We start from the raw sequence: 21699 nt of genomic DNA on the forward strand, positions 1-21699 counted from the left end.
AACGTCGGAAGATATGCTCCGCGCTTGTGTGATCGATCTAGGTGGAAGTTGGGATGACCATTTACCTCTAATGGAATTATCGTATAATAATAGTTATCACGCAAGTATTCAAACCGCACCGTTCGAGGCGTTGTATGGAAGAAAGTGTAGAACGCCCGTGTGTTGGTCTGAAACCGGAGACAATCAGTTATCTGGACCCGAAATAGTCCAAGAAACCACCTAAAAAGTTATTCAAATCCGAGAACAACTTAAGACGGCACGTGATCGCCAAAAGAGTTACGCCGATGTCCGTCGTAAGTCGTTAGAGTTCAATGTCGTCGACAAAGTGTTATTGAAAGTCTCGCCTAGGAAAGACGTTGTTCGCTTCGGTAAGAAAGGAAAATTGAGTCCTCGATTCGTTGGACCTTTTGAGGTACTCGACGAATCGGCACTGTTGCATACCGGTTGCGACTGCCTGAGGAAATGCAAGGGATACACGATGTATTCCATGTTTCGAATCTGCGTAAGTGTTTGACCGATGAATCGTTGGCTATGCCATTAAAAGATGTTGAAATAAATGAGAACTTAAAATTCGTAGAACGTCCAATTCAAATTGAAGATTCGAAAACAAAGAAGTTAAAGAAAAGAAAATTGAAAATAGTGAAAGTAAAATGGGACTCGCGTAGAGGGCCCGAATATACTTGGGAACTCGAATCGAAAATGAGAAGAAAATACCCCCATTTGTTCTTGTAAAATCAATCTCGAGGACGAGATTTGTTTCAAGGTGGGGAGGATGTAACAACGTGAAAATTTCGAGTTCAAAGTATCAACTTTCCAAAGTCTAGGGACTAAAATTGCCAAATTCCAAACCCCAGGGTTTAAATTGAAAATTCTGATTTCCTGACCCATAGCGCTACGCGATGAGTCAGAGGAGATCCCCATTGCGTACCGCGATGGGGTACCTGACACATATTGACACGTGTGCCACGTGGCACTGGTTATCGCCACGTGTCACCACTGCTGCCACGTGGAGCGGTGCCTGCCACGTGTCGACACGTGGCAGGTATACGCAGTGAGTCAGCAGACCTATATCGCAATACGCGATAGGTCTGCTCAGGGACCCATCGCGTATCGCGATGGGGACCAATTTTATGTCTATAAATAGCAAGGTCCGGGTTTCATTCTTGGCATCCCACAACTCAGCTCTCTTACCTCTCTCTAACATCTCTCTAAGTTTTATAATCCCGACCCTCGATTTGCCTCGATAAGCGTGCCACGATCTCTCGTTTGTGTACAACGTTTCCTTGAAGTTTATACCACCCTCCACCCACACTCAATCAAGAAGGTGTTGTGATAATGGTGAGGAGTCTCAAAAGTCGTATCCTCAAGTATTGAAGATTTGGCGTTTCTTGATTTACGTGTCGAGAAAAGTGAAGCGGAGTCGGAGTGCTGCTCGAGTCCCTAGGATTTCTATACGCCATTAAGGTTAGGCGTAATGATGAATTCAATATAATTAAATATTATATTAAAGGCTTAAGCCTTAAGTCGAGATTATACTCGATACCTCGATAAAGAAAAGAAAGATAACATAACAAAGAAATGAATAAAAGAATGAATATTGAATATTGTGATAACATATATATGTGTGTGTAAGTATATATGTATATATTCTTTGTTATGAAAATATTATTTAATGAATAAAGAGTATTCTTAAATAATAAAAGAAAATGATTACGTTTATTGGAGAAGAAGAAACGTCGGGTTTTGAATATAAACTAAAGGTTTATAATTTACTTTTAAACTAAAGGTTTTCAAGTAAATAAGAATTGAACTAAAGGTTCAATCGAGGATTGAGATATAAGACTAAAGGTCTTAAGCCGGATCGTGTATCCGACTAACAAATATTTATACTCGTAACTATAGGTTCGGAAGGGAAAGACCCTTGGACGGTGAGTGAAGCCGATCCTAAAGAGATAAGGTGAATACGCCCCCGAACTTTTACTTATTTAAAAAAATGAGTCAACTTGTTTTGTGAAATTGTTTACAAGGAACTATGTGTTCCTAAAACCGTTATAAATAAAGGGTATGAACCTAGCCCTCAGGCTGTGGTATACATATGTCTGGATCCTTACATAGGTGGTACTATGCGATGTATGGGCATGATCTCACCACCCTTGGTCGTAAGACGCTCTCTTGAAGGGAGTACGACCGTTGTGTATATTTACGGGTACTTAACTAAGTCGAACGCTGCGGTGTTTGCTGAGGTAACCTAGCGTAGAGGCTCATATTTATAATGTGTTATTTGACTTTGTTATTCCTAAGCCACGTTGGGCCGAGGAAGGCGTAGTCTCGAGGGGTAATAAAGTAAAAGAAATATTTTTGCGTCAGCGTGTTCACCAGCATTCGTTGCTGACGTATTTTATTACATTTTGCAGGTGAACAAGGTTAGAGCTTGGAAATGACGAAGTACTAATATCCGATGGCTCGGATCCATTTTGTATAATTTTAATATGGTGGTTTGTAAACCTAAACAAGTAAACTTTTGTTAACAACTTTAAACGGGTATTTTATAATTCCCGTCTTTTGATTGTATATATAAATTACACTTTCGATCCTTAAAGTTTTATAAAATCTTCCGCAAAATAACGCAATTCTGAATTATTTACAAACACGATATCAACTTATGGGTCGCACTCCTAGGCCCTAGATAGGGGTGTGACACCAACGACCTGTCTCGATAAGCGTGTCGACAAGTTTTGAAGATTAGTGTGCCTCGATTTGCGTGCCAAGAGGGTATTGATCAAGAAGTTTGAGAAACGAAGCGACGTTGAAGTGCTGCCCAAGTTCCTAGGGTTTATAAGCCAACAAAGGTAGGCATAATTCCCAAATAAAATAATAATAAAATAATAAAGGCTTAAAACCCTAAGTCGAGGATATACTCGATACCTCGAGCAAATGAATAAAAAAATATAACAAAGAAAATATAAGTAAAGAAATGTGATAAAAATGATGTCTTTGTTAATGGTAATATTATTATTTGAGTTTCTTAAATAATAAGTAAATGATTAAAGTATACTTTTCTTCAAGAAGAAGAAACGTAGTGCTAGAAAAGTAAATAAGTTAAATTAAAGATTTTTAACTTATAAAAGAAAGAAATAATATTTAAAAAAAGGTTTAAAAGAAAATATAATCTAGGTAAAGATTATACAAAAGAGACTAAAGGTCTTAAGCCGGTTTTAAGATATGGTATTAATAAAAGGTTATACTCGTATTATAGGTCCGATATAACAAGGAAGAACCGATCAGTGTATTGAAGCTGATCTTTTCAAAGAAAGGTGAATACGCCCAAATTTATAAACTTGTTTAATCGAGTCAAATTGATGAAATGAATTACATGAGATTACGTATCTCTAAAACATTATAAACAAAAGTAATCGCTAGCCCTTAGGCTGTCGTGTACGTTTGTTTGGATCCTTACGTATGTGGTAAAAAGTCGGTGGGCACACCGCGCCACACTTGGTTATGAGCCTCCGCCACGATGGGCCGGACCTAAGTTACGTCTGAGTGAGGGTAATCATGTGTATACTGATGGTATCTAAGTAATATCGAACGAAGCGGTGTTTGCTGAGTGGTTTGTGTAGAACTTAAGTTTATAATTGTGTTTTGTTTTTAAAACTTGATTATTCCTAAGCCACGATGGTCCGGTCCTAAGTTATGTCTCGAGGGGTAATCAAGTAAAGAAAATATTTTATGCGTCAGCTTATTCACCAGCATGTGTTGCTGACGTATTTTCTAAACATTTTACAGGTAAAGAAGATTAGCCGCTTGGAAAGGACGAAGTAAAGTAGGCGATCTTATGGCTCAGATCATTTTGTTAATATTAAACTTAAAATGGTGGTTTTGTATAAACAAGTAATATTTGTAAATACTAAATGGGTATTTTATAATATTTTAATCCACGCAAACATATTTTCCGCTTTAATCCGCTAACCCTGATTTATTTACAGATGTGGTACAATCTGTTGGTCGCACCTCAGGTCTAAGATGGGGATGCGACAGTTTAGATTATTAGAAGAATGAACAATTAAATTTTAATATTTGGTGTTATTTGTATGAACAAGATGTGTTACTTTTGGTGATTGAATGAAATTAATGAGTTGTTTAAATATTGTCACTTTAATAGTGTCTTGTGTTCTTGGCAATCCATTGCACCCCGGCATGTTCTGCCGCATTTGGTCGGGGTGTGACATTATCTATGGCTACTAAGATGGCGTATGATCATACTTAATGAGATAAACTAGATGGACCTCTTCGAATACGATTAAATAAAAAGATAAAGCAATTGCATATAACATCAAATTGCATGCAACACAATAAAGCAAATAATGATTCATGATTTGAGATTTGATATGAAAAAACATTTAAATTGGTACGCATAAAGCCCCCAAAAGTGAAAATGAAGATAGTGATTAACCCACCTTAATGAATAGGCGAGATAAATAATAAAATAAAAAAATAAACGATTCCCAAGAATTTAGCGCGCCAATTGATCCGACATTAACAAACTTGAAACTTTGAGATGGTGAAATAAAATTGAAAACGAGAACATGGCCACTGGAACTAGGTAAAACGAATCTATAAAACTCAAGATATGAAATATTTAATGTTTAAGCGAGCCGGTACTATTTAGAATCCGAACTTCGAATCTGGAATCGGGTTCCCGTCAATAAACTCAAAATGTCAAGACAAACATAAAAGTCTTCTGATCTAAAATCTAATATTGACAAGAAGCAATAGTAATCGATTAAACACAGGAATTGGCTTTTATAAGCCTAAACGGGTCAAGATCAAATTGACCCATGAAACTCTCTCAATCACTGAAATTGATTGAACGCTTTTGAATGAACAAAAACACACAAAATCACATAATACAACTTACCCGAATGATGGTTAGAATGATGAGAAAAATCGAGTCAAAGACTTTTGAAGCACCAAAGTCAAATCGGGAATAAGGTCTTGAAGAGGAAACTGAGCTAGCATCAAGAGAATACCATGACCGAATTTTTTAGAGGTGGAGGCTGAGTTTAATCACTAAATATTCTTGACAACAAATTGTTTAATTGCTAAAATACAGTAATAAAATTAAATACAATAATAGCTAACCGTTAACCGGTGATTCATAAAACTCTCCTACCATTCTTGACAACAAAGTGTTTAATCACCTATTCGCAGTTTATATTTTCCAAATATCCAATCGTTCGACCAACTATAAAATAAAATAATCAAATAGTTAAAACTTAATATCATACCCTGATGAGTCACTGAGTTGGTATGGCGGTGGCAATGTTCTGTTTGGTGGTGGCGACAATGGTGGACTGCTGGAGATGGTGGTGACTGGTGGCAACAAACTAAAGAATGAGTGTTGAAACTTGAAATGGGGAACGAGAACGACGAAGCGTCGTCATATGCCTTATTTTGATCGACGTTTTCTTTTATTTTTTTAACGGATTATTAATTATTATTTTTTATTGATTTTGTCATTTTGGTTTGAGCGCAATAACCTAAATTTTAACCAATGGATTTAGAATAAAATTTTGTTTGGGTCCAATAAGTTTATGAGGGATCAAAATTCAATACATAAGAATTATTTATTTAAATACATGTAGAAATATATATATATATAAATTTTTTGCCCCCCGAAAAAAACGTGCCCCTGCGGCTCGCACACCTTCAAGGCCGGTGTTGTCCCGCAGTACACATACTATTCCAGTTGTTTTACCCTGGGAGACATATAGACTCTTTAGTAGAGACCCGAAATATGTTTTAAGAGAAACCTATTGAATTTATGTCTCAACCAACACTCAATATATTATTTTTTGTTCATTTTTTGTTTTTGTTGCAGTCAACGGAGTTGGATCAAGAATAAGAATCTATAGTCACAATCCTTTCGTAATAGATGATTGTTACACACAACAAGGAAAACAAAGACGAAGATGAAGTTACTAAACGAGTGGATGAATCGAGTCAAGAGTTTCTGTTGAAGATTTCACAAAAGATATCGGCTTGAAGCTTTATATTTATATCAATTGTAAATAATATTTTCCCCATTTGGTTTTGTACGTATATGGTATTGTACTATGGTATTTCCCTTGTATAACGAGAGACTCGTTATAATTATTCTATTATTATTTTTTAATAAAATGGAACCCGTGTCTTACATTAAACAAACAAATGAACATGAATTAAACTTTTATGTTTATTTAATTAAGCGAACGAACATGAACACTCGTTTTGTTTGTTCATTTATGTACGTGAACTATTCGTTTAGACTTTAAACTAACGAAAATAAACAAACATGAACATGCTTGTTTTGTAAACGAACGAACATAAACACAAATATTCGTCGGATTAAGTGTTCACGTTAATTTTAAGGTTCATAAACGAACACAAGCATGCTCATGTTCATGTTTGTTTAGCTCGTTTCATATGCATTTGTTTTTATCTTAGTTTCATTTTTCTTCTAATTTTGTTTAGTTGTTTCGGTAGTTTCTTTTTCCTAAAAATATGGTAGGTAGGTTTTTTTTTCCGTTTTTTCATTTCACTCTATGTAATCAATTCAATGATTGAAAATTGGGTAGTGAGCTTATGAATAAAGATCATGATTGTTAATTTTTCTTGATGGATTTTGTGTTAAAGTTGATTCGTCCACTCTAGCTCAACCACAACGCATTGGGTAGTGTTCTTAGACAAGATTTCTTAGCCTGGAGTGGTGAATTTGTATATTTAATTAAAGATAACAACCCAATTGTTTGTTTTGGTGGTCCGAAACGAACCATTGATCTTTCCATTTCTACCCATTTAGTTTAATTACAGTATTTATGTGTCACGTACTCTAATTTCACATCATCATATCTCAGTATCATTATCTACGTAATTCAAGGTGATCATTATACCTCAAAGATCATTAAGAACGACACGGCCACATATCAAGCCTACACACGTCTACAAGAGGCACACACTTGTATACGAATACACGACCATATATCTAAGTTATATCTATATGCTCGTATAGCAGTTATAATGACTGATGTGACAAGAGAATGGGGTGCCTTCACTAAACACCTCTAAAAAAGGTGTTCCTGTATAGCATCATGGATTAGTTATATGCATTTTGCTCCACTAAACCTTCAAATTATTTATATAAATAGGTTATACCGGTCATATCTATGTTCCAAAAATTTAATTATATTTGACAAATAATTTGAACCTATACTCAACTATTCCAGTATTGTATTTCTTCATAATCTAATAGAAGGCAAACTTTGCAGGCCAGCTTTTGTTAGTCTAAACATCCCAGCTTTTATGAACCACAAATATAAGGAATCACAACTTTTAACTTGCAACTTCAACTCTATAAAACCCATCATATATAATTAACAAACTGTGAATACACAAATTCCCCACCACTCACATGGAACAAGTACCAAACCTTAAGATAGAAATCCATAACCACATGTCGATCTCTCTCTCGGCATAGACAATGCACTGCCTCCCCACCTTATTCTCTAAATCGAGACAACCTTGCATAGCACAATCTCACTAGCGTACCATGTATGGCATCTACAGAGTAAAACAAAGTAAACGATATTATAATTAATTTGTCTATAATAAGTTGATTTGGGTTATATTCCATACCTAACGGATCGAAGGGGTTAATATTCAACTAAAAAAAGGGTCGAATGATCAAAAAGGTTGAAAGTCGTAAAAATGCATAAAACCACATAAGGCCCGACCCTAAGCTATTTCACACATAAATGTTTGGGCATGATGTTGACCATCAAATAGTGATTCCAAACTGGAAATTTGTTGACATTCATAATTCAAGAAGTTTGCAAGCATAAGTATACAAACCTTGGGTCGCTTTACCGTATCATGGATTATGTAATACCCTATCGAGAGCATTGTACACAGCTTCTAGTGATACCCCTTCAACTATTAAAACCTTGTCCCTTGATTTTGAGCCAGCTCCTAGCGAAACCTGCCTCTTTTTCACCCCTATAACCTATATCCAATAACAACAATAACAAAACTAAATAACAAATAAAAAGAAACACATAAGAAAAAGATAATAGAGTGAAAAAATAGAATGCATTAAGCTTATCTTCAAGTTTCATTTGTGATATATCATGTATCAGAGTCAGTATTCAAGACGTGACTAAGAAACTACAAACTTGTACGGTTCCAAGAAAAACGTCTTTTGATAATACTATGGAGTCGTTAATTATTTACAACATAAAAAGACCATCCAATCTTAGGCTTACCGAGCTCATGTATTCAAGAAGTGCAGCATTAGCTTCTCCATCTTTAGCTGGTGCATCTATTTGTACTCCTACAGCCTCATCATCCAAATCTAATTTTACAACAGTTAGTTAGAAATAAAATAAAAGACGCTTTGCGTGTATGGTGACAGCAACGGACGATGGAGGAATGAAACACATGCATGCGGGAAATTTGGTACTAGAAGGTGTGTTGGTGGTGCCTCTGCTGACTTGGCTTTAGCTTTGCCTTTTTTTGCAGGGGCCATTTTGATGATGTATGTTAGTTAACAAATTGTTCACCTGTTGTCAATTTGTCAAATTTTTTATTTCTCATCATAAAGTCTTAAATATAGATAATAGCTGAATAAAGGAGTCCACTTTATTATTTCTTTTTTGTTTTATTCCTTTATTTATATTAGTATGTTTATTGGCTAGTAGGTTAGATTATTTAAACTGTGTTGCAAGTTTAGTTTAATTACTTGAATGCCTAGAAAGTAGAGATTTGAGTTTGAGTACGTGTCTATGTTAAATAGGAGACCTATGAAGTGTTGATCGAGTTCTCGACAGTTTTCTTGTTCGTCTATTGTTTTTCTATTCTGCAAATGGATAAAAGCAGGAGCAGGGCCAACAATAATGTCATCTTTGAGATAGATATTAATAACATCAAACAGATTTTGTCCTTGAGATTGATATCAGTATGATCATGGAATTTCATCTTTGAGATTGATATGAATAGCATATGTGACACGGACAATCAAACTGCTGATAACAATATCAAATTGTCGGTCCAAAAGGTCAAAACGGGAATATACTGAAGCTCAAGTTGCAAATTTTGAACTTTAGCGTAAGAGGTTGTAGACAGTGGCACATATACTATATTAAACATTAAATAAAAGAACGGTAGACAACCTAACATAGCAGAAGTGTGCCTCATTATAAGGCATAACTGAAGTCTAATGTGTATAGACTGCAACTATCCCGAAGCAAAAGTAAAGTATTCATGCAATCATGTATTAGTCAGTCATATTTTGCAAGTAACAAACCTGACAAGTATCTGAAAACCAGCGCGGCAACAGACAAATAAAACACTAGTTGGTGGCCTTGGAAGCGGAATGAATTAACCAATCCACGCAGTTAACAACATACAACTGTAAGCTTCATTCCTGAAATGCAATATTATTATTATAATTATAAATCAACTAGTAACTGGCATCTGGAGTATGGAATCAACAATAAAACCCAAAACAATTTGAAAAAGGTATTTAGTAATGATTTGTTAGAAAGCGAGAATCATAGGATTGTTTGTGAGGTAAAATGAAATCGGTATGTTTATTCGCTCATGAGTTGTTCGTGTTTGGGGTGCCATGCTATGAAATATGGGCAACACAACTAACTATAATGGGGAATTGGATTCGAGTAACACGTGTTGTACGCGAGTGATAAGCCTTTTAATATCACCCGGCAACTAGTTCTAGTTAGCCGTTAAAATTGGTAGTGGTTTAGTTTGGAGACACCTTCCAAACTATTGTATCGTGGAAGATTATGTTTTCGTCTTAAAGCAGATATAAAATGTGTTTTTATAGACTCGTTTAAACACAAACTGTAACTTGTAAGTGTACTTGCTGCCAAAGTTTAGTCACCCTATGTGTAATATTCATTTTATATTTTATTTTTTTGCAATTACAAATTATAACATAAGATAAATCTCAGACCCACCAGCTGCAAAGATACTTTTGATTATTTTTGTGTCCCTTTTTTCTTTAAATATGTAATTCTTTTGTTTTAGTTTTGATACTGTAACGAACATAACTAATACCGAACTACTTCATGTTGACTCTATGCGTAACGCTCGGATTTACTACCTAGAGAGTCGTAGTGTTCGGATTTACCAACTGGGGTACGATAATGAATGTAACCGACACCAAAGTACCATTTGATAGGGGTGTGCATGAAACTGAAAAAAACCGAACCAAAACAAAAATTGACGGTTTTGTTTTATGTTTGCATAAAACAAAAACCGAACCGAACCGAACCAAATTTGTAGATTTTTATTTGTGTGTTTTTTATTTTAAATAATTTATAAGAATTAAATAAATATGTAACTAAAATACTTTGGGCCAAATGCATAATAGTCTAGTAGACCAGTAGTTAACAATTAAATGACAAAAACCGAAACCAAAAAAACCAAAACTAAACGGTTTCAATAACCCAAAAACCAAAGTTTTGGTTTACGATTTGCTTTTAGCTAAAATACGCACCGAACCGCACCTCACCCGGCAATTTAATACTTTATTTTGTTTCCACACAGGCAGTAAAGTAAACACATTCCCCCGTCGGTAGCTAGTAGCTACCATTTCCTTGTCTGTGTATCAACATAAAACCTCACCAGCAACAACAACAACAATAATAATAATAATAACAATAATAACTAGGTAGAGCCCGCCGCGTTGCGGCGTTGCAACAACGTGAATTTGTTGAGTATCAACTCGGTTTATTACGGCACCGGCTCTCGGACAAAAAAACAAATCCGTAAACGCCTAAAAGAAGATGGACAACACGCGTATAACTTATGATCAAAGCGACACGAATTCGTTCGTTATATGTACCGGTACTAATAATAAATTACAAAACGTCATAATGGTAACGCGCATAGCTAACATGAATAAATCCAAAATAAAAGATTTGTAAACGGTAAAAACAATATCGAAATTTGTGCGACTTATTATTAAAGCGACACAAATTCAAAGTCTCGGTTAGGTTGGTTACAAGTAAAACCCAAAAAATAAATTCATCAAAAACTAACATAGTTAAAAAGCATCGTTAAAACAAAAAACATAACTTGGTTTCGGTCAACGCAGCAGTAGCGTCCGACCACAGGATCAGGTCAGAGATCGCAGACCCCAGCCGCCAGATCCGATCCAAAACCATCCAGCTCTCTAACCTACACCAAGCCCTTCATCTAATCCTGTCCGTCGACGAGGAGCGGAGGGAAGGCGAAGGAGGCCTTGTGGCTGTATGGATCAGTTGCATTCGGTTGTGGTGGCGGTCTGGCATTTGCAGAGGGTGTTGTCGAAGAAAAGGGATCCGTTTACGCATGTGTTGCTGCTTGATGAGGTCATGCAGGTGAGTTGTTTGCTTCATTGTGGTTACCACTCTTCTTTGATGATAGATGATCCTATATACTTTAAATCATTAGGTTAGAAAACTGTATGTCACTGTGCTCTTCAACAAACACTAAATGACTTTTAAAATAACATCCGAAACACCTCAAAACTAATTGTCTTTACCATCAACGAATGTGGATTTCGGTTAAGTTTGATATTAGTAATTGTTTCTGATAAAAGTTGCTGTTAGTAATTGCTTTTGATGAAAGTTTGATATCAGTCAATTATGTTGTTGTGGATCATGTTTAATCTTCAATCTGGAATGCAATATGCTCGATGCAAAACAATGTTTATAGCGAGTGTATTGTTTTGGTTTTAAACTTACAAAAGTAATATAATTTCTAGCACATGTGCAGAAATGCTATTGATCCAACCAATTGGCTTTTGTAAGCTTTATATTTTTTTCGATGACAAAGCTACCCCTTGACTTAGACAAGTTTTTGCTTTTATCATTTACACAAGGGTATAACTGTATACAGCTGTTACTATATTTTTTAGGATGGTGACTCTATCTTAACCGCTCGTGTTTGGGAAGCAATTGTCAAATCATTTGCAAACCAAATGAAATCTACTTTCACAGCATCAAGCTTTGTTAAAGAGATATTTACCATCGGCTATCCAAAACTGTTATCTATGATCGAAAATCTTGTTGAAAGAATTACACGCGACACTGATGTTAAAGGGGTTTTACCTGCTATAACAGTAGAAGGTAGAGATCAAATGGTTGGTGCCATTGAAGTGTTTCAGACAGCTTTCTTGACCCTATGCTTGAGTCGGTTATCTGATCTTGTTAATAGTGTGTTCCCAATGTCAAACCGTGGTAGTGTTCCCTCTAAAGAACATATTTCCAGAATTATATTGCGTATTCAAGAAGAGATTGAAGCAGTTCAGTTGGATGCACGGTTGACTCTTCTTTTCCTGCGTGAGATCAGCAAAGTCCTGCTTTTGCTTGCTCAACGAGCTGAGTACCAGGTACAAATATGTTCTTTAGTATAATAATTCAGAATATAAACACTTCCAATTATCATTTTTAGTTACTCAGTTATAAACATTTTTTTTTGCTGTTGTAAAATGTAGATTTTAAGTAACTAAGTTAATGTTTTCTAGCTATTGTTTGTATGATTTAAATAACATTCTCACACACACTAAAAGGTTAGCCTGTAAACGAACCAAATGTTCATTAAACTGTTTGGCAGGAAGTTTGGTTATGTTAAATGAACTAACATGAATAAAACTATACTCATTTTGTTAAACAAACGAACATGAATGCATGTATTGTTCGTTCATTTATGTTCTTGAACGTTCGTTTATTTAGATTTGTTTGTGTTTGTTAGTTTACGTTCGTTCATTTATGCTCCTTGATTTTTATAGGCCCATAATCCATATGGGTAATGTTTCAGTAACTTGTTAGGCCCAGCACATTGTTGTACACATCTACTTTTTAATTACCTTAGTTACGTTCTTTCATCTATGTTCAGTTATGTTACTTCGTTCACATTTGTGAATCGTTCGTACAAGCAACGAACGAACATAAACGAAAGCGAGCACATTGAACGAACGTGAAGTAGAAAACCCTGTTCGTTTAATTGTTCGTGTTCGATTATTTGTTTGTTTTAAGTTAAAACAAACAAACGTGCTTTGTTTGTGTTCATTCGATTCATTTACAAAGGTCTCCTAAGAGGAGTCTGTATTTGACAATTTAATGTGAAATGTGTGTCTTGAAACATCATTATTGATAACCAACAAGACCTACTTTCTGTTATTTTTATATGAAACTCAATTTTAATTACAAATGAAGTATTAGGGTAACAAAATATTTATTTAGAGAAAAAAATTAAGACATGCTCATTAGTTGGCAGTTAAATATTAAGAATATAAATATCAGGAGTGGCAAATTAGGCAGGCTGGGTAACGGGTTGGGCCAACCCGCAAACATTTTTTTGTTTCTTTTTCCAGAAGTTGGTAAGGATCAACTAATCATAATCAAACTTTTGATTGCAGATCTCAACGGGCCCAGAAGCCCGCCAAATATCCGGCCCAGCTACGCCAGCCCAACTCAAAAACTTCACCCTCTGCCAACACTTGCAAGACATCCACGGTTCCATATCCACCATGACAAAAGGCCTCCCGCCAATCGCTTCCGACATATTATCCCCGTCACTCAACACCATATATGAAGTCGCCTGTGAATCCGTCACACCCTTATTCCAATCCATGCTCGAACGCCTCGAGTCATGCATCCTCCAAATCCACACCCAAAACTTTGCCTCAACCGACAACAACTCGTCACCTTACTTGGAAGAATTACAAAAACAGATTTCCCATTTCCGCACCGAGTTCTTATCAAAACTATTACCGTCATCTGCCAAAGTCATCTCAATCGGGACCGAAACCATTTGCACCCGACTCGTCCGAACCATGGCTTCACGGGTGTTAATATTCTTCATCCGACACGCCTCTCTAGTCCGACCGTTATCCGAATCGGGCAAGCTCAGAATGGCTCAGGACATGGCCGAGCTGGAACTAGCCGTGGGTCAGAACTTGTTCCCAGTTGAGCAACTCGGTGCGCCGTATCGGGCACTTCGGGAGTTTAGGCCCGTTATATTTCTTGAAACGGCACAGCTTGGTGGGTCACCGTTGCTTCAGGATTTGCCATTGAGCGTTGTACTTCATCATCTTTATTCTCGGGCGCCCGATGAGTTGCAGTCGCCGATGCAGAGGAATAAGTTTAGTCCGTTGCAGTATTCGCTGTGGCTGGATTCGCAAGGGGAGGATCAGATATGGAAGGGTATCAAAGTGACTCTTGATAATTATGCTGTGACTGTAAGGGCAAGGGGTGACAAGGAGTTCAGTCCTGTTTATCCTCTTATGTTGAGTCTTGGGTCTTCTATAACGGAAAATAGTGTTGTTTCTAGGAAATCTTAAGATATGTCATTGAGTTTATAGTTTTTTTTTTTTTTTTTTTTGGAAAACTTGAGTGGATTATAAAATTATAAGTGTCTTATCTTGAAGTGGTTTATTCATATAAAAGACAAATGTTGCTTCTTGTTCATGAGGCTAGATGTTTTGTGCTATCTTGATGCGGGTTGGATAACAGGTTAAAATCTCTACTTCGTTGAAAAATAATGTCTTTTTAGAGTATAGTTAGAGGCCGCCGGTCTGGCTTGTTGACGGGCAATTAACTTGTGTTCTAACCGAATCTGCAATTTTTATGTCTTGAATATATACAAACGGATTAGGATATATTATGTGATTAACTTGAGATGAATTTCAAAACACAAATCCTACAAAACTAACCACCTTCCTCAAAACAAATGAATTCACAAATTATGTCCAAACAAAAGCAGTCCAAACAAGATGAACCAACACCAACTCACCTCAAACCCACGACCCAAATAAGAATAATGTGCGTCGTTTAAAAAACACGTTCAGACACAAACACGACCTACTCACTTTCATCATCTTCAGACGTGACCGGTGAATCTGTAGCCTCAGCAAGATTCTCAAGCATCAAAATAACCTCGTTCGTGTCATCCAAATAATACTTCGCTTTACTCGGCTTCTGTCCCACCGTACACGCAAACACATTGGTATTCACCGAAAGCAAGTTTCTTGAAATCGCATTACCGATAATCTCAAACATATCTTCATCAGATCTATCATCACCGATACAAAGAACAAAATCGGCTTGCTTCCCGCTTTCAGCCATTGATTTAAATATCTTTTCTGCTACAAGGCCTTTGCTGGCTTCTTGAGGTTTGACTTCAACAATATATTGACCACTTTTGACCGCAACGGGTTCGTTTGCCAATACACTCTCGAGATGGTCTAACATCTCCTTTGCCTGAGCAAACCCGAACACCGGGTCAGCGTCCCGATACTGCCACACCAATGCACTTTCCTTGGTTTCAATTGAAGACCCATCGGTTGACTCTGTGTATAGTTTCATCACGGGCTCAGCCATTTGCATCCATCCAAAATCATGATTGTGACCGCATGTTTCCCATTCCAAGTCACCCGGCCACCTGTCACGACACATAATACGCGTTTTGTTTGATTACTTGTCATGGCATGATTTTTCAAGGAGTGGTTGATTGAGCAAAATAAATCGTGTATGGGCTAATTTGGGTCATCTAAACTCAGTCAGCAGGTCAATCTGTGTGTAGTTAAATTAGCCATTGGTCAAAACCTGTAACTACTATAAAAACTTATTAATTTAAAAGTGTCCAAATTTTAAATGGCCCGTTTTTACCCAAACCAAATTGATGTTTTTCTTAAAAGTGACACATTTTGACATGAAAAACTGAAGCTTTTTTAAGATGACCCGTTTTGAACCTAATCGAATTAATGCTTTCTTAAAGTGACCCGTTTTGACCCGAACCAAATTGATGCTTTTTACAAAGTGACACGCTTTGACATGAAACAAACTGATGCCTTTTTTAAGTGACCCGAACCAAAATGATGTTTTTTTAAATGGCCGGTTCTGACACGAACCAAAGTGATGCTTTTTATAAAATGACCCGTTTTGAACCAAACCAAATTGATTTTTTTTTCTATAATGACCCGTTTTGACACAAACCTGCCCAGTTTTCCAGGCCTAGTTCTCATGTTGACCTGTCACCCAGCCAATCCAACCCGCCCATTTCCCTATCACTAATAGGATCCAACTTTATCAGTAACATGGAAACAAACCTCATGAAGTAACCATGTTCGGCTGCAATCCCGAGCTTCTTGCATGGAGTAAACGCCTTGTGTAAGCTTTCTCGACCTCGTCCGCTGACAATAAACACTTTATTGTTATTATCACCCGAAAGCGTATTGAGAATTGAAATAACTTCTCGACTTGGTGTCTTAATAATCGAATTCTGAGGCATCACGGTCCCGTCATAATCCAACAAAATTGCCCGGTTTTTCGCCTTTATATAAGCCGAAACAATATTATCAATTGAAAGCTTCCTAAAGTTGGGATCTAACGCCACGACCCGAAACCCGAATCCCAAGCCGATTCCCCAGCATCTTTTCCTAAAATGATCTGCACACGTTCGTTCCATATCTTGCAAGAAGCTTTTAGACCAATAACCGACATTATGCGTACTAACGTAACGATAATGCTTCTCGTGCCTTAATTGCTTCTCAGGCTCACTCATGGATATAGCCTCGTTCATCCCCTCAGCTGTCGCTTCAACGTTCCACGGGTTCACACGAATCGCACCGCTTAAAGACGGTGAACACCCGATAAACTCTGACACAACCAACATACTCTTTTTAGGCCCATTTGAATCCGAACCTGAAACACCCTCACGGCACACGATATATTCGTAAGGAGTTAAATTCAAACCATCACGAACCGCTGTCACGACAACACATTCGGCTATATTGTAATAAGCAACACGCTCGTTGATACCGAGAGAGGTGTCGATGTAAACGATCGGCTGATACCCAGGTTTACCGAACTGATTATTGATACGTTTACAGCTTTCTTGTATCTCGGCTTGTATTTCATCCAAGTAAATTCCGCCTTTACCCCTGACGGGATTTGCAATTTGCACAAGAACCGCGCGACCCTGCCACGATGGATGCGTTTTCAACAGCTGTTCCATCGCTAAAAGTTTTAAATTTATAGCTTTAAACACATCCATGTCATCAACTCCAAGAAACACGGTTTTCCCGTCAAATTCTCGTTTAAGTTCCTCGACTCGCCACTCTATATCAGCAAGTTTCATAACCGACTCGATTTGACCCATGTGGATTCCAACCGGCATTATCTTAATCCCAACCGTTCTTCCATAATAATCCAGCCCGATATACCCACGCTTTGATTGATACTCCAAACCGAACATCCGACTGCAACAAGAAAGAAAATGACGCGCGTAATCAAACGTGTGGAAACCGATAAGGTCAGAGTTCAGTAACGCTTTGAGGATTTCTTCGCGAACCGGAAGTGTTCGGTAGATCTCGGAAGATGGAAACGGGCTGTGGAGAAAAAAGCCCATTCTTAAACGGTTAAACCGTCTTCTTAAAAAGGTAGGCAATACCATTAGATGGTAATCGTGAATCCAAACAAAGTCGTCTTCAGGGTTAATCACTTCAATAACCTTTTGAGAGAATAACTTATTAGCCGCAACATAAGCCTCCCACATTGACCGGTCAAACCTCCCTCCATGCTCAACCGAAAACGGTAACATGTAATGAAACAGAGGCCATAACTGTTTCTTACAGAACCCGTCATAATACTTTTCAATCAAATTAGGCGGGAGGAAAGTCGGGACACAACCGAATCTATCCAACAGCACTTGTGCCACGTCATCTTGTTCAATCGGGTCAACATCAACAGTCAACGACCCGACATATAACACCTCCATATCGTCCGGAAACCCGTCTTTGATCCGCAAGAGCAACGAGTCCTCATCATAACTAAAATTCCAACCTTTATTATCAACTCTCCGTTTACATTTCAACGGAAGCTGATTCGCCACAACAATCATTCGATCCATGGCAAGTGAAGACGGATTATCCGACGCGACACTGCTAGCTTGATCATCATCAAGCTCGGTAATACTCCCGGGAACGGTCATCACGCGTGGCATCTTCCGTCTCTCCCGTTCCCGACCCATTACAGGAAAATTCCCTGAAGCTAACTCTAAAAGATTCGTATACGACCTCGATTGCATCTTTATACTCCCAAATGCTGCAGATCAAACAACCTAAAACCCCCAAATTTTGGGTCAAACCCTAAAACATAAATCTTAATTAGCAACACAATCAATCAATTTCAGATAGCAACTGAATTTTTTAACTGATTAAAAAAAGTGGGTGCTTGAGATTAAACATCCAAACAAGCTAATTCAACAAGATCTCAGATCAAGATTACAATAAACATAAACAACTAATTAATAGTGAATGAATTCAACTAAAACTGACCTGCAGTGATTCAAGATCTATCTGGGTAGCTTTGATTCTTGATCTTGAGTCGGAAAGTAAGGATCTTGATGCCGGATTTGTGTTTTGTGAATTGGGGAATTAGGGTTTGTTCATATAAGTAATAAATAATGTGTTGTTTTATGGAAATGAATGAATATGATTAGAGGTGCACAAACCGATTTTTTTAAAAAAACCGGTTCGGTTATTAACCGGACCGGTTTTTTTTGGCCCGAAAAAAAACCGGTTCGGTTAATAACCGGACCGGTTAATAACCGGTTTTTGTCTGTCAAAACCCTAACCGGTCTAACCGGTTAGGACCGGTTTAGAAACCGGTTAATAAACCGGTTTTTTTATTAACCGGTTTTTTAATAACCGGTTTTTAGGTTAACCGGTTTTTTTTTTTTTTTTTTTTTTTTAATAACCATTATTTTTTCACAGTATAAACAAACCGGTAACTACAAGGCAAACCGGTAACTACAAGGCAAAACGGACTGACCGAAGCCATTCTTTGCTTTCGTTGTTAGGGTTCTTTGCTTGGAAGATGAGTATGAGTGTGTGTTGGTGAATGTGTTTTCAACAAACCAAAGATTAAAAACACATAACTTTCATTTATAGTTTTTACATTAAAAATACAAACATTAAATCGTTATCGCATATTCGTAACTCAAAAATACAAACATTAAAGAATGCTTAGACACGATTACATGAACAACTTGCTGTTTCTTACTCATTATTTGCCTCCATGTTTGCTGTTTCTTTAACTAATTTTCTTCGCTACCCGATCCCGAGCTATTTCTTAGGTAATCTTCGTACGCGGCTTCTTCATCGGTCATTGGTTGAGTGTGTCCTTCATTGACCTCGTCTTCATACAAGCCCGCTTCATACTCCATTTCCCCCTCGAGTGAGCGTTGATGTTGTGCCCTATCTAAAGAGTCCAAGTAATCCTTGTAGCAAATCGACATCTCTATAGCTGGTGGAGTGAGTCGAGTCCTCCTAATCGATATAACCCTGCCAGAAACAGAAAAAGCAGACTCCGAAGCTACCGTGGAAGCTTGGACCGTTAGTAAATCTTTGGCCATGGCGGCGAGGATCGGAAACTCATCCTCCTTACCTCTCCACCAAGCCAGCAAATCAAGACTTCTAAATTCATCCGGAGTCATGTGTTTCACAAAGTTGGTACCACCATACCTTCCAAGTTCACTGCTTGGGGTGTTTACCTTTTGACGTTTACTGGCGTCTTCCCAAATCATGTAGCCATCCCTATTTCAAGGTCGGTTTGGGATTGGGATTGGGCAACAGCTCTTAACGAGTCATGAATTTGGGAAGACGACCCGTATTTTGTAAGGTAGACATCATACATGTTTGACAAGGTGGTGTTGAAAGCATTCTTTAAAGTTTGGCTATAATAGGGGTTTTGATCGTCGTTTAACTCTAGCTCATCACAAATTTTTTCTATTAAAGCTTCAACACCACCAACATTGATGCAAGGGTTTAACGCAGCAGCACATGTCAAAATAGCGGGTAGTTCTTGAAAATATTTTCTAAATTTTTCTTTCATTTTTACACCCATATCAAAATAAGGTGCACCCCTACAATGAAGTTCACTCAACTTTGTGCACATGACAGCAATTTTTGGTAAAGCAATGGGGCTTGTTGGATAGTAAACCCCGGATAAACTAGTTGTGCAAGATTTAAAAATTTGAAGGACCTCCGTAACGATCTCAATCAATAACCAGTTTCTAGGATCGTACGGTGCACATTTACCCCTACTTGACAAAATTTGATGAAACGCAATTAATGATTCTTTTTGTTGGATGGCTTTCTCAAACATATTACAAGTCGAGTTCCATCTTGTTGGACAATCCCAATTTGGCCCCAACCATTGACAATTAGCTTCTACACAAAATTTTTTGTATCTTGAAAATGTTTTATTGTTGCTAAAAACATCTCGTAACATTCTTTTAAAATTGTTTCTTTGCGTTTCGATCACGTTTAACCCATCTTGCACGGCCAAGTTGATAATATGTGCAATGCATCGGCTATGAAAAAACGCTCCATCACAAATAGGTTTATACTTTAATTTTAAATGGCCAACCGCGGCCGTATTGTTGGACGCGTTATCAAACGAAATTGAAAAGATTTTATGTTCAATCTTGTATTGTCGAATGACTTTATCCAAGATTTGAAAAATATTTCTACCCGTGTGCGGGTAATCAAACAATTGAAACGCAACGGTTCGTTTCATCATTTGCCACGACTCGGGGTCAACCCAATGAGCCGTCACACAAATGTATGAGTCGGGCGAACCATGAGGTACCGACCACACATCCGTTGTTAAGTTTACACCAGTTTGTAAGTTTGAAAAGTATGAAATTAGTTCGGATTTAGCGTTTTTCCATGCTTTAAGACAATCTCTTCTAAGGGTCGAACGACTTACGTGTTGGTAGCGTGGTTGAACATAGTTTTGCATCATCTCCGTGAATTGAGGGTTGTCGAAGTGGTTGAAAGGAAGTGTTTGTTGAATCACAAAGTTTGAAAACTTTGTACGTACCGCTTCAATGTCGTACGTAAACACTGCTCCTTGATTCGTCATCTCCGGCTGCGAACTACTTCCCGATTCGTTCTTCAAGGCCTTGCAAAAGGGCCTTTGTACATGCGCTTTTAAAGTGGAGTTTGCATCTTTGCCATAAAACTTCAAACAATGTTTGCATCGAGCTTTTTGGCTACCGTTAGACATTTCGCATAGGTCGAAATGTTGCCAAACATCATGGTTTCGTTTCGTGGGGATGACCCGAACGACCGTTTCTCCCGTGTTCGAGGCACCCATGTTGACGGATGAAGCAGCACTTTGGGAGGCCATGATAATCGACTACGAAATAAGAGCGTATGGAGTGGTAATGTGGTATAATTGAGCGTGAGATAACAAAATAATCGCGTATGAAATAAACGTTTAGAGCGTTTGGAGTTGTATAATCGAGTGTGATCTAACCAATACCCAACCTAAACTATATATAGATGTTTGTGGGGGTAAAATGGTAAAAAAAAAAAAAAAACGGTCAAAAAAAAAAAAACGGGCATATAGCCGTTATACAACGTTCAAAAACCGGTTTTTAACCGGTTAACCGGTTATGGAGAAACCGGTTAACCGGTTTTTCCACAACGGTCAAAAACCGGTTTTTTTATAAACCGGTTAACCGGTTTTTCCATAACCGGTTATTAAAAAAACCGGTTTTTCCTTTAACCGGTTCGTTAACCGGTTTTGGATCTAAAACTTGTAACCGAAATACGAACCGGCGGTTTGTAAACCGGTCAAACCG

The 21699-nt window shown here is 37.5% G+C and overlaps 2 protein-coding genes and 1 pseudogene across 3 annotated transcripts; 1 reads left to right on the forward strand and 2 right to left on the reverse strand.

The window, feature by feature from the left end:
• Nucleotides 1-7400: 7400 nt before the first annotated feature.
• LOC143589004 (uncharacterized) lies at nt 7401-8563 on the reverse strand (annotated as a pseudogene). Its single transcript, XR_013145198.1, has 3 exons — nt 8301-8563; nt 7891-8041; nt 7401-7599 (listed from the first exon to the last, which is right to left on the reverse strand). The product of XR_013145198.1 is annotated as an uncharacterized LOC143589004 (transcript).
• Nucleotides 8564-11310: 2747 nt separating this feature from the next.
• On the forward strand, nt 11311-14431 carry LOC143589000 (conserved oligomeric Golgi complex subunit 5-like). Its single transcript, XM_077069868.1, has 3 exons — nt 11311-11420; nt 11960-12433; nt 13463-14431. The coding sequence occupies exons 1-3, from the start codon at nt 11313-11315 to the stop codon at nt 14384-14386; spliced, it is 1506 nt and encodes a 501-aa protein (XP_076925983.1). The 5' UTR covers nt 11311-11312; the 3' UTR covers nt 14387-14431.
• Nucleotides 14432-14883: 452 nt separating this feature from the next.
• Nucleotides 14884-18132, reverse strand: LOC143589001 (putative alpha,alpha-trehalose-phosphate synthase [UDP-forming] 7). The gene is made up of 2 exons (XM_077069869.1): nt 16154-18132; nt 14884-15486 (listed from the first exon to the last, which is right to left on the reverse strand). Exons 1-2 carry the CDS (start codon nt 18130-18132, stop codon nt 14907-14909), a joined length of 2559 nt encoding a protein of 852 aa, XP_076925984.1. The 3' UTR covers nt 14884-14906.
• Nucleotides 18133-21699: the final 3567 nt, after the last annotated feature.

This window comes from Bidens hawaiensis, unplaced genomic scaffold (assembly GCF_021521415.1).
Source record: "Bidens hawaiensis isolate Kalapana, Puna unplaced genomic scaffold, B.hawaiensis_p1.1 tig00037138_1, whole genome shotgun sequence".
NCBI lineage: Eukaryota > Viridiplantae > Streptophyta > Magnoliopsida > Asterales > Asteraceae > Bidens > Bidens hawaiensis.